This window comes from Myxine glutinosa, chromosome 11 (assembly GCF_964187855.1).
Source record: "Myxine glutinosa chromosome 11, kmMyxGlut1.1, whole genome shotgun sequence".
NCBI classification, from domain to species: Eukaryota; Metazoa; Chordata; class Myxini; order Myxiniformes; family Myxinidae; genus Myxine; species Myxine glutinosa.
Window position 1 is genome coordinate 102,112,075 of NC_136271.1, and position 13,486 is coordinate 102,125,560.

General features: G+C 45.1%; 1 protein-coding gene across 8 annotated transcripts in view; it reads right to left on the reverse strand.

Moving 5' to 3' along the window:
* Positions 1-13,486, reverse strand: part of LOC137436168 (tyrosine-protein phosphatase non-receptor type 12) — a 156,671-nt gene that overhangs the window by 30,708 nt on the left and 112,477 nt on the right. For 6 of the 8 annotated variants that reach the window (XR_013625007.1, XM_078786934.1, XM_078786936.1 and 3 more), the window contains 3 exons: positions 6,939-7,969; positions 1,213-1,287; positions 965-1,062 (listed from right to left, as the gene is read on the reverse strand). Coding sequence is in view for 7 of the 8 variants with exons in the window: in XM_078786934.1 (XP_078643060.1) it covers positions 965-1,062; positions 1,213-1,287; positions 6,939-7,969 (1,204 nt within the window). In the remaining variant the exon portion in view is untranslated. The remainder of the gene's footprint in view (positions 1-964; positions 1,063-1,212; positions 1,288-6,938; positions 7,970-13,486) is intronic. The other 2 variants (XM_078786937.1, XM_068129891.2) reach the window with 1 other exon arrangement.

Sequence of the window (13,486 nt, forward strand, 5' to 3'; positions counted from 1 at the left end):
GGAAGGAAGTAGAGGACGGGGAAGACCGAGAAAGACTTGGCTAAAGACGGTGGAAGAAGAAATGCGGGCAAGGGGGTTAACAAGAAGAGATGCAGAAAATAGGGCAAGATGGAGATGATTGTCATGGGGACCGCAAGGCTAACCCCCGCTCTAGCAGGGAAAATGGCCTTTAAAATGCATGTTGTTGTTGTTGTTGTTGTTGGTTAAGGAGTGCATAAAAGTCAAACAAACAAATTTACACTTCTCGAATTACATAAATTATTATTAATTCCTCCCACTTTTTCAACTCATTGTAGTTTTGCTTCACAACTATTGCTCCTGCTTCCACTTTTCCTTGCACTGTCATCAATTACAATGCAATCAATGGCATCCTCAGGACCAGGAATGGAGTGTTTGCTTTTTTTAACAGGATCTAAGGTTCGTCGTGGAGCTGGTACACATATCTCACACAGATGGACATACTGACGAATACATGAGAGATACAGGACTGTTAGACAAGAAAAACACAGCCACTGCGCTTGGGGAAGGGCCGTCACTTCCCCGTCGCGGAGCACTCTGGGTACCAGCAACACCATAACAATAACAAATTGCATTTCTCACTACTCAGCGGGGCATTTCCTAAGGAGGAATTTCAGACCACGAATTGATCAAGTGGTGGATGCCAACCAATGGGGATTATCCGTGCAATCGTAAAATTTAGCATGGAGAGAACATGTTGTACTCAACGATGCAACCTTGCGATTGCCTATCAGTGAGCTCACAGACATTCACCAACACAGCACGCACACGCACACACACACACACACACACACACACACACACACACACACACACACACACACACACACACACACACACACACCACACAAACACACTCTCCTCCTCTCTCTCCGTGTGGAGTAACCTCACATAATCAACGACAAAACAAGGCTCATGCCAATTAAAAAGCCAGCTCCATACCCACCTTGCCATAGTGAGATTGATCATCTGTGCTGAGGGAATGCAGAGCTGGTTGAGTGGTACAAGGCCTAACTTCCGGCTTTCTGTTGGACAACACGCTACCTGCAAACACGTGTCCCAAATGCCTGTCAGTTTTGCATTATAAAAGAGAAAATGCTTCACAATGCAAAAAAAAAAGAGAAGAAGTTCCCTGAGTATAACCCAAAAGGTGATTCTTGTTTGGGTGTCGTAGTTATTTGAAGAGGCACAAACCTTTCTCATTGGGATCACTGCTGTCTGGATGGTCACGTGGTAATAACTCTAAGAGTGGAGTCACCTGAGAAACGTCTGCAAACAAAATATACCCAGAATCACAATCACGAGTTATATACAATACATCTTTCGGCAATCCTCTTCAGTACGCAGCACAAGGCTGCGGGGTAGCATCATTGGCTGAGGGGTGCGGCTGTGCCATTGATGCAGTGCCCTGTGCTGGTTAGGGCAGCAACTTGTAATTTGTTCATGGTGCCAGAGATAGTTTGCCCACTCTTCGCAAAGGACATCGTGGGATATTTAATGTCCGTCAACGAATGCTGGCAGACGGGATGCCCATTTAATGTCCATTGGACGGACAGCACACATCCATATAATAATAGCGTAAGGACTCGACTTTGTTATCCCTTTTATGCCGCACCCAGTGACCCGATGCCCACGGCACTAATGGATTTACGATCTACGAACCGCGCTCTTTGTTTATCACGTACAGCCATACTCGAAAAAGCTGAATTAGCCGACGTTGGGGCCCCAAAAGCATCCGATTAACTGCCGATACGACGCCATCTTACGACGCCATCGTATTGGCGTCTCCTGGGCGAAGGCGAAGCAAGCCGTCCGCTGATTGGACAGGCGAAGGCGAAAGCAAGCCGTCCACTGAGTGGACAATCCAGAGCATGCATTTGTGTGCAATAAATACGTTGTTCATATACGCACTCTTCCTTCTCATCTTTCTTCCTAACTCTTACTCGGACAAGCAAATCCCCTATGCCATCCATAATGGTACACTCTATCCATACACCACATCCTCCCTTCGGTGGATGTTCCACGGGTTTCGGCTAGTATTGATGAATAACCCTGCCTGTGAAACACCAGGATGATAGTTTATAGCGAGGTTGGGATTCGAACCCAGGCTGGACATATCTTTAGCAATGAAATCTCATTTTTACGAGGGTTACCTGGAATGTTTTTGTAATAGAGATGCCTCCTTAATTACAGTGAACAAATATTCACTTGAAACGTTTTAAAATATCATATACAAAGCAAATAAAAACTTTTGTCTCAAACAGCCCAGAAAACCATGAAGTTATTTATTTGAGTCATTCTGCACTGAAGCCTCTCGATATTGTATCAATATCCTTCTTAGAAATAACAACCAAAACAGGACACCTATAAACATGATGAACCCCATAGTCTCTTCATAATGAAACAGAAAACCAAATACTGCATTGGAGTCATCAGAAGGAACCAAAACAAAACAAAACAAGACCGGAAGTCTAACAGCGGCGTAGCCGGGCTTGTACAATAATATAAACCACAAACACACATGATTAGCTTTTTTTAAACAGTCGCTAATGCTGTTTATAACATTAAACAAAGAGATTTGGAGGAATACAGATATCCGTGAGGCAAGTTTTACTTACAGAGCCGAGGGAAGATCTACTGTAATCTAGATTATACCCCACAAGGGTTGGGTACGTACCATTTTGTTGGAAGAGCCGAAACGCTGATTCTTTTGATATTTGAGGGTCATTTTAACAATCGGTTTGTTTGTTTCACACTGAATGAAAAACGTAAAGGTAGAGCATGGTGATTGTGATATATGACGGGTTTCGACGATATGTTCAGCATATAAATCAAAATGGCGGTGTGTGGAGAGAGTCGGGCGCCGTACCGCCGTAATGACATCAGATGTAATCACATCACCCTGTCACGTGACCAAATCCTCAGCTCTGATTGGTATATGTTTGAGGGGACATACATACATACATACATACATACGGACAAACACTGTTCAGACAGCTTTGCCCTATGGGCTACGCTGTAAAAAAAAAAAAAGTAAAGAGCAAAGATGGAGTCATCAGGAGGACACTGCATAGGATAACTCTTTCACCCATAACAATCTTCTCAAGAACCTGTCATATTTTGTGAATGCCCAATTTTTACTCAAATTGTTGCTTTGCTCAAAGATGTGTTACCTCATTATCATTACCTTCACTATTCTTATATTCCTGTACTAGTATAAAATATAAATCCTGACAAACCTTCACGGTAGGATGGGGTTGAAGTTTTTTTTGTTTTTTTTTTTGTATACAAGATCGAGGCTCGTGTAAGAGCTAACCTCAATCCCAAAAAATATATATACACATTAAAATATTAAAAAACGAACACAAAACATACACTAAAGTGAGTGGGAGACAAGATGGGGAGAGAGAGGGAAGCACAAAAATACAACAGCAGAGAACAGGGACATCGGGAGATCTTTGGGAGGGAGAGGGTTTGGGGGGGAGAAGGCATGGGAAGGGGGGTGGGGGGGGGGGTGGGAGAGTTATAAAACACGTGGACACTGCTCGGACTTCCAAGAAAGAAATCGGTATTTCAGAAAAGTGGATCTGGGGTGAATTAACAGGGGTAGAAGAGATCAAGGTTTTGGATGCGGGAAGATAAGAGATGGTGGTGAACAGATGTTTTAAAGACCTGGAGGGAGGAGTGGGATTGAAGAGAGTGAGGGAGTTTGTTCCAGAGGTGGGAAGTAAAGAGGAATGAAGGAGTGAAGGTGAGCAGAGAGCCTAAATTTTGGCAATTTCACCATAAGAGGGTTGCTGGCAGATCTTGTGTGACCTGAAGGAATATTTGGGGGACAGAGCACAAAAAGAGCTGGGGGAGCTAGGCCGGATAAGAGTCGGTAGAAGACAGAAAGACCACCTACCTGCCTGCGGCGAGTGAGTGAAAGGCCCTCACAATCAGCTTCATCGCGGGAGATTTCCAATGATTCTGAGAGCTTCGGTTTCAACAGTGTGAAGTCGCGCTAGGTGTGAGGCAGGAGCACCAGCCCAGAGGGGAGAGCAGTATTCCATTGAGCTGCGGATGAAAGCCTTGTATGTGGTGAGGAGCTCATGTGTGCCAAGGAAGGACTTCACACGACGGAGGATGCCCAGTCGGCGAATGGCTTTGGACGACAGCTTGGAAATGTGCTTTTCCCAGGAAAGATCATGGCAGATAGTGAAACCCAAAAGCTTGAGTGACAGAACTTCTTGGAGAGGATTGTTGAGAAAGTAGATGGGAGGGTTGTCTAGTCGGTCTTTTAGTAAGACCATAGTAAGAGTGTGAGATTTGTCAGGATTGAAAGACATGTTCCACTTGTATGACCAGTCTGATTTTGTCCAGGTCTGCAGAGAGTGAGGAGGCTGCAGACTGCTGATGTGAGGGATGAGTAATGGGTCAGCAGAGTGTGGAGTCATCAGCAAAAAGATAGAGAGGATTTTCGAGAGAGTCAGAGAGATGATTGATGAAGACTAGAAAAAGCACAGGGCCCAGAACACTGCCTTGAGGAACTCCAGCCTGAACAGGAAGGGGAGATGAGAGAAATCCATTCAGGGCCACATGTTGACTACGACCAGAGAGGAAGTCCACAAGCCATGCGTGGAGATTTCCATGGATACCATAGGAGGAGAGTTTGGTGAGCAGAGTGGGGTGCCAGACCGTATCGAAGGCACGTGATATGTCAAGGGAGACAGCTCTGATTTCCTGTTTGGCATTGAGGACCTCCATCCATTGTTAAGACAGCAGAAGCAGCATGTCCAGAGTAGTGACCTGGATTGAAACCAAATTGATGATCGGAGAAAAGGAAGGATTTGATATCCGAAGCAATGATGGATCCCATGACTTTGCTGATAATTGGGAGCAGGCTGATTGGTCTGTAGTTGCAAGAATCCGTTTTTGCACCTTTTGTGTAAAGCGGTAATGTTGGCTGATTTTCAAACTGATGGCAGATGACCTTTAGAAAAAGAGAGGGTGAAGATAATTGAGAGAGGGTGTGAAAGAGCGGCAGAGCAGGATTTTAGGACCCGTGGCTGATGCCGTCTGGTTCAGTTGCAGAATCAGAGTCGGAGTTTGACAAACTTCTCCACCTTGTCAGGAGAGAAGGACACATAGTCCAGGAGCAGCTGGATTCGACTGGGTAAGGTAGGTACAGAGAGAGATGGGTTTGGGACACAAGATTTTGAGGCAAACACAGAGTTGAGGCATTCAGCTTTGTCACGTGCGGTGTCAACTGTGTAGCCATTTGAGGTAAGGGGGGGACGGAGGGGGAACAAACACCAGAAACAGATTTGACCAGATGCCACCAGGATTTGGAGGAAGGAGACAGGTTTGAGAGTTCATTCTTGAGTGTGGAGAGATAGTGCTTCCTGGCTCTTCTGAGGGTAGACACACACTTGTTAACTTAAGACGAGATGGGATAAATCTGTGGATGAGAGAGAGCAATTTACTTTGGAAGAATTCCCAGGATGAGTTGATGTCAGTGGCAGTAGAGATGGGAGACCAGTCCAGATGATTGATGGCCGCTTGAAGACCATACCAGTCGGCCTGAGTGAAATGCCAGACTCAAAGGAGTCTCGAGCATTAAGGAGCTCAAAGGAGCATTAAGACAAAAGGGGATGTTTGCGAATTTGAAAAAGTTGCCAAAACATTCATACTAGAGCGAAGTTGATGGCGCACCATGTTCAATCCCTACACTTTCCACCTAAAGCAAAGTTGTAACATGGCAAAAAGTTCCATCAGGAATGATCCAATTTCTCATTTTGAGTTGAAAAGATATTCGTTCTGACCCCTGTGACCTCAAGTCGCCAAACCCTGGGGCATGAACCCGGGGCCAAATCCAAAGAATCGTTACATATTTAATGCGTCCACCAATGTCCATAGCATACAAAAAAGTTGTGTTTTAAAATGTTTTATAATAAATCTGTATTTGCATTTTTTTGGTATTTGACGTTTTGACCCTGCCCCCAGAGGGCGGGGCCTGATGATACTGCTCTCACACCTTCTTACCATGTGGTGTTCATAACTACCAAGTTTGGTGAATTTCTCCCCAACCGTTTAGGAGATAGTGTGACAGACAGACAGACAGTGGGGATAAAGACAAAATATGGACCAAGCTCACTTATCCTGGAATAACACCCGAGGACATGCGAGTAACTTATCAACGTGAGACAGCTTGGCGAGATACGAGCTACACCGTTTCCCACAAAGTCGAGAGTACGGAGCTAGCTTCAATTTCTTTCACAGTTAATTTGCAGCAATCAATTTATTTCTGCATTTGGTGTCCACATAAAACGCAAGTGCTGCCTGCCGCATGGTCGTGTTGTCGGCGACTAAACCGACACCCCTCACTGGCCTTGCTAGTGGGGGGCGCCAACGACCATCCAAGTCAGGAGATGGTGTCTCGGAAAAAACCCATCCAGATTGGCCTGGTTCGAATCATACCAAAAGGCTTTTAAAATGGTACGTGCTGCTTCCTTGCTTGACATTCAGCATTTAAAAGGATAGAGCACAGACAATCCTCATCGGTTGGCATCCATGGGGAGGAGGAAATTCCTCCTGAGGAAATACCCCATTGAGTGTGGTGAGAAAGGCGACACCATTGTTACGACATCACTGATACCCAGAGTGACCCGGGAAGTGACAGCAGTGGTGGCACTTCACCCACGTTCAATGGCCGTGTTAAGTGTTTGTCTCGTCAGTATGTCCGTGTGAGCTCCATTATGAGTCTTAGACCATGTATAGATAAAAACAAAAACAAAAAATTCAAATTTTGCCCCCGCGTCGCTTATATCGGAAAAATGATTGGACATGGTGTTGAATTTAACCACTTAAATGAGCGACCGACAAAAATCATTCACATGAATCAATCCATTGAATTGTGCAGTCATAACCATTGTACTTACCATTGTTCAGCGCCACTATGCCAAATGCCATCGGGCCTTGAACATCCACATCGTTCGCAATGGAGTCAGTACAAAACTCTTTCACTCCGTCTGTGTCCCGCTTATAAATCTCCACCCGCCTGTTATCACTGCAACTTCCCGTTGGGTGCAGCGCCATCACTTTGCCTTCAGGCTCTGCCATGGGGAAAGCATCCACATCCATGTTCTTGGGAGATTTCACTCCGTACAAGAAAAAAATGGTTCCTTCATGATCTGATGATGAATCCTCAGGTTCCAGCGAAGGCGGCAAGATGAGACGAGGCTGCTCAGGTGAATACGACGAGACACCCATCACCATCTTTCCCTCATTGCAATGTCCTTTTTGGGAATTGTTTTGAGACGTCTCATCCGTCAGGCTCTCATGCCCTTGCTTTTCAATCCTCGATGGCAACCTCTCTTCTTCGTCGGTCACTGTTGAGTCCTCACAATCTACAGACATTTCATTTATCAGGACATTTTCTGCAAATCCATACACGTTCCGATTCACCGCAGACCTCTGCTGCGTGCTGGGGCTCATGGCGTCAAAGCTTTTTGGACCTTCCTGTCGTGCCACTTTCTTCACCTCGATGTGTAGATGGCCACCTACACCTCGTCGCACTGCTTTTTCATGCGGCTCTCCATCCAATGTGCTGGAACCTCGAAGGGGCTTGCAATGGATACTTTCTTCTCCTGCTCCGTTTCTAAACTTCTCCATTTCTTCACCAACATTTTCATTCGCTTTGACCGGTTTGGTTGCTTCTTGCATGCCATTTGAACTTGCATCGTTGTCCGACCTGTTGCCTTCTTTTCGGGGTTCTTCTCTGCCAGTGCAGAATCCATTTCCTTGTGGACCCGTTCTTCCATTAGTGTGGTAACAATCAATTGGTGTCCACAACACACTTGAGATGGTGTGCAAACCAGGGGATGAAGAAGGTGCGAGGACAGGTGGCACAGGGATTGGAAGAGGTGGCTGCAGGATTTCTTCCATAGCTTCACCATCATCCTTGGCTGAACTAAGAAGGGAAAACAGTCTGTCAGAGCACCCAATCCAAAAGAAGGTCATACATGGAAAACCGATATTTATTTCAATTATTTTTCTCTACTATATTGAGACTCCCAGAAGAACAAGGTGACGGAGGGTCAGAACCTAAGGTAAAGCAGCGGGTCAGCTCTTGCACACAATAAGGAAAGCAAAGAAGAAGTAGGAAAAGAGAGAGAGAGATAGAGAGATAGATAGATAGATAGATAGATAGATAGATAGATAGAGAGAGAGAGAGAGAGAGAGAGAGAGAGAAAGAAAGAGAGAGAGAGAGAGAGAGAGAGAGAGAAGGGGGGGGGGGGGAGAAAGAGAGAGAGAGAGAGAAGGGGGTGGGGGAGAAAGAGAGAGAGAGAGAGAAGGGGGGTGGGGGAGAAAGAGAGAGAGAGAGGGGGGGGGGGGAGAAAGAGAGAGAGACGGGGAGAGAGAGAGAGAGAGGGGAGAGGGGGAGAGAGAGGGGGAGAGAGAGGGGGAGAGAGAGAGGGGGGGGGGGGAGAGAGAGAGGGGAGGGGGGGAGAGAGAGAGGGGAGGGGGGGAGAGAGAGAGGGGAGGGGGGGAGAGAGAGAGAGAGAGAGAGAGTGGATGGGGGAGAGAGAGAGGGAGAGGGGAGAGAGAGAGGGGGGGAGGGGGAGAGACTTTTTGAATTTTGAGGTCCTTTTATTACAAAAATATAAGTGTGCATGTCCAATTTACAAATAAAAAATCCCAACAAAACAGGAGAGAAAAATAAAACAAGGAAACGAGTCCAACAATTAATCATTTCATTTTTACAAAAACATAAAATAAAGCAATACGACGAAAACTATATAAAGACTTGATTATTTAAGAAAGAGATAATACCAACTCATTTTGGCGAACTTCACAAACATTTTCTAAACACAATTTTTCCACAAACACATCAAGTTCAGCCATGGTCTTGGAAAAATTAAATTCAGGTTTTACCCCTGCAGAAACAAGCGCAGTGAAAAACGTCATGACGTTGCATTGGTGAAGTGGTTTACTGTTACGCTTCTCCTTTCTGGACACGTATGTAGCAAGTTTTGCTGTTGCTACAAAAAAACACAACAGTTCATATTTTTTGCCTTGGGTACATTTCTTTTTGAACCCATAAATAAAGGAGCGAAAAGTAAATCTGAAATTCAATTTGTGTGACACAAAGTTCAACCAGTTCAACACTGGAAAAGGTCTTTCACAGCCAATGAAAAAATGAAATACATCCTCATTTACAGAGCAAAAGGGGCAGCATGCAGATATTGGGGCAAAATTCCTCACGTACAGTCACGTGAAAAAGTAAGTACACCCCATGTAAAGTTTTGACTTTTTCAACATATTTCAACACACAGCTATTTGATCTTCATTTCAACAATATTGATAGATAAAGGTGATATAATGTAACAAATATCATGAAACATTTACATTTTGGAGTCAATTGTATAATTTAAATAAACACAAATGCAAATTTCGCATGTGGAAAAAGTAAGTACACCCTTGGCTCTAATAGGTGGTTTTGCCCCCTTTGGCAGAAACAACCTCAAGTGGGCGTTTCTTATAACTGTCTACCTGTCTCTGACATCGACTGGGAGAAATTTTTGCCCACTCCTCCATGCAGAATTATTTCAGCTGTGCGATGTTTGAGGGGTTTCTTGCATGCACAGCTCGTTTCAAATCCCCCCACAACATCTCGATGGGATTTAGATCTGGGGTTTGACTTGGCCATTACAGAACCCTCCATTTCTTTCTTTTCAGCCATTCCTTGGTGTATTTACTGGTATGTTTAGGGTCATTGTCATGTTGCAAGGTCCACCTTCGGTTGAGCTTCAACTCTCCGACAGATGGCCTCACATTATCCTCAAGCACCCTCTGGTACAATGAAGAATTCATAGTGGATTCTATGATGGTGAGCTGCCCAGGCCCTGATGCAGCAAAGCTGCCCCAAACCATAATATTTCCACCACCATGCTTTACAGTTGGTATCAGGTTCTTGTGGTCAAATGCTGTCTTTGGTTTTCGCCAAACATGTCTTCTGGTACTGTGGCCAAATAGCTCTACCTTTGACTCATCTGTCCAGAGCACATTGTTCCAGAAGTGCTGGTCTTTGCCTCGGTGTTCATTGGCAAACTTTAGTCTTGCCCTGATGTTCTTTCTGGACAGCAAAGGTTTCCTCCTGGCACACCTCCCATGTCAATCAAATTTGTGCAGCCTCTTTCTAATGGTAGACTCGTGCACTTTGACATCAACAGTGGCAAGAGCTACCTGTAGGTCCCGTGATGACATTCTGGGGTTCTTAGAGACTTCTTTCAGCATCTTGCGGTCCTCACTCGGGCTGAACTTGCTGGGGCGGCCTGGCCTGAACAAGTTGGCAGTTGTTTGGAATCTTCTCCACTTGTCGATGATCTTCCGGACAGTGGAATGATTGATTTTAAATTGTTTGGAGATCTTTTTAAATCCCTTCCCAGACTCGTAGGCATCTATAACCTTCTTTCTGAAGGCCTCAGAGAGCTCTTTTGATCTAGGCATGGTGACGCCGCGCACACCAACAACAAAGAGCAAACCAAACTAAATGTCTGAGGTTTAAATAAGACAGGTTCCTCCAAGATCCTCTCTAACGATGTTCTAATCATTTGCACTTGAGCTGGTGCACCTGATTCTAATTTTAGGTATTTGAAGTAGTGATAAATGTAGGGGTGTACGTACTTTTTCCACATGCGAAATTTGCATTTATGTTTATTTAAATAATACAATGGACTACAAAATGTAAATGTTTCATGATATTTGTTATATTATGTCACCTTAATCTATCAATATTGTTGAAATGAAGATCAAATAGCTGTATGTTGAAATATGTTGAAAAAGTCAAAACTTTGCATGGGGTGTACTTACTTTTTCACATGACTGTATGTATTGCATGGGATGATCCAGTGGGCAATGCGCCACTGGAGATCCCCTGTTCTTTTGGTGATTTGCTTGGTAAGCAAAGTCATACAATACATCGCTTCCCATACAGGTTCAGTGGGGGGCCCGGCAGGGAGTAGTCTCTTCCAGCGTGCTACTCCGTTTAATGGAGAAACACCGAGAATTAGGGACACGCAACACCTATACAGGCTCTTGCTGCTAGCAGCTTGCAATTCATTTGTCCCTGTGCTAACAGGTGGAAGTTCTCTGGGGGAGCAGTCAAAAATCAGTTTAGGGAAATATGACTCATCAGGATGTCCATGTGTATTCTGAGTCCATAATACCCATAGCTGATGACCTTTTTGTAGGACTTTCCTCAATATTAAGCCGATTGTCCTCTTGGACCGAATTCCTGTCATATTTGAAATTTCTTCCACAGTCTTCCACCCTACACCAGAGTTTGGCCGTAGGTGCCATACTTTGTTCATGCCTGCATCAATGAAGCACAACAACAAACAACATGCATCACGGCTCTTGAATACATCAGGAAAGAGAGGGTTGAAAAACAGTGGTTCAACTTCGAACATCCCTGGGGAGTATGTGTCCTCTTTGTGACTCACTGTAAGACCTTTCCAGACATTGACAAGGTTCTGGTAGAATATAGGGAGCATTGCTGTATCCACATCCTTGAGGTGGGTCAGGAATACTTCACGACCATAGCCGAGTCTGCCTGCCTGTTGCAAAATATGACAGGCCAATGGGTAGTTTGGCAGGTGCTCAACATATAGAAGGCGCTGAATGGGGCACAAGCGAAAGGCCATGAGGTGGGATTTCACGTGAACAAGGCCTTGGCCTCCTTCAGATGAAGTATGGCATATTACGTTTGGCCGCAGCCAATGATGGCCTCCCCAAAAAAAAGTCCACAAGTTTGGCCTGGATCATTGTAAGCAGTACTTCCAGCGGTTGTGGGCAAATAAAACGATACCATAAAGTTGCAGCAACCAAGTTATTGGCAACTAAGACAGCCCTTAAATGAAAGGTGCGGTAGGGCTCTTTTCCACAGGTTCAGTCTCCTATCCATTTCTCCAATCAAGCCTTCCCAATTATTTTCCATAAATTGTGAGGGACACACCAAGGTAGTCGATACCATCTGCCTTCCATTCTAAGTTTTCCGGAAGAGGAGGTAGATGTGTCGAGACAGGGAGGCAACTATTAAGGTAAGACACCCAAATAGCTTTGCTTTTCTTCCAATTAACTTTCAGGGAAGAATCCTGGAAAAAGGTTCTCAAGGATTTAACAAGAGCATCAATATCCCAGTTGCTTCCGATTATGACGCACACATCATCTGCATACCCTGATATAGTCAATGGTGGACTCCTTGGGAAACGATGCATAGAGCTGGTAGTTCGTGTCCTCGAAGTTTACTTTGAACGATATATTGAGGCCCGTATCGTCCCCACGGTCTGGTAGGACCGGGTAAACCTGCCTTCGGAAACTCATGACGTGTTTATCACGTTCATTCCGACAACCAAGAGGAATTGTGGATATCCGAGACACCATTTTGCCATAACGCGATAACACGGTCATAATCCTGTCATTGGAAATAAACGGAGGTGCATTCGATATGACGAGTCAACATCGGCGACGCCATCACAATATGACCAATCACTGTGCTTATTCCGGCACTTACGTCATGGACGAGTTCATCGTCTGAAACGAAAACAACTACCTTCTGATTCATACGTGACGCAGCACGTATATTTTCATCACCAATAATATTCCCAACTGCGAGAATAATGTCCTCTACAGGAACTCCGTCGGGAGGAACGCACACGAACGCATGCTTCCGGGTCAAACCCTCGAAACCCTCACATCGAGAGCGTACATTCGCCATGTCGGCGATATTATCGCGCCCTTATTGTCAGAACCAGACAAGAAGGTATCAAACATAAATAAATCAAGCTATATGAAAAACCAAAAATGCATTATAAGCATAACCAAGGCTTACAAGGCGTCGTTAAAATCGGGTAGGCCGCACCCAAAATAGAACCGCTCTCAATCTCTCTCTCTCGCACACAAAGGAGTCGAAAACCGGAGAACAAAACGCCAGAGGAACATGGGATGTCACAGGAAAGGAGAGAAGGGATGGGGGGGGGGGGGTGGGGGCTGTAGGGACAGAAATAATACACTGTCGACTGACCACACTACAGAGCAGCTGCATACTGCGGCCATGACGCCACACTCAAATCACAACAGCCAACAGGGGGAGAGAGGGAGAGAGAGAGAGAGACAGAGACAGAGAAACAGACACAGAGAGACAGAGAGACAGAGAGACAGAGAGAGACGAAAGGAAAAATGGCACAAACTGCCAAGATCAGGGTTGGTTTGAGAAGGATCAACGGGGTTAATAAAGATTGTCGGTGAAGGTGGAGGATGACATGAGATGGCGGTGCACCATCTGCTTGAAGCCCTGGAGGAAAAAGTGGGATTACACAGCTTCAGGAAGGGAGTTAAACATGTGGGGAAAGTGAGGAACAAAAGAGTTGAGGTGTGCGGTCAGCTGGATTTTGTAAGTTTACCAGGAGAGATACTTGAAGAACAT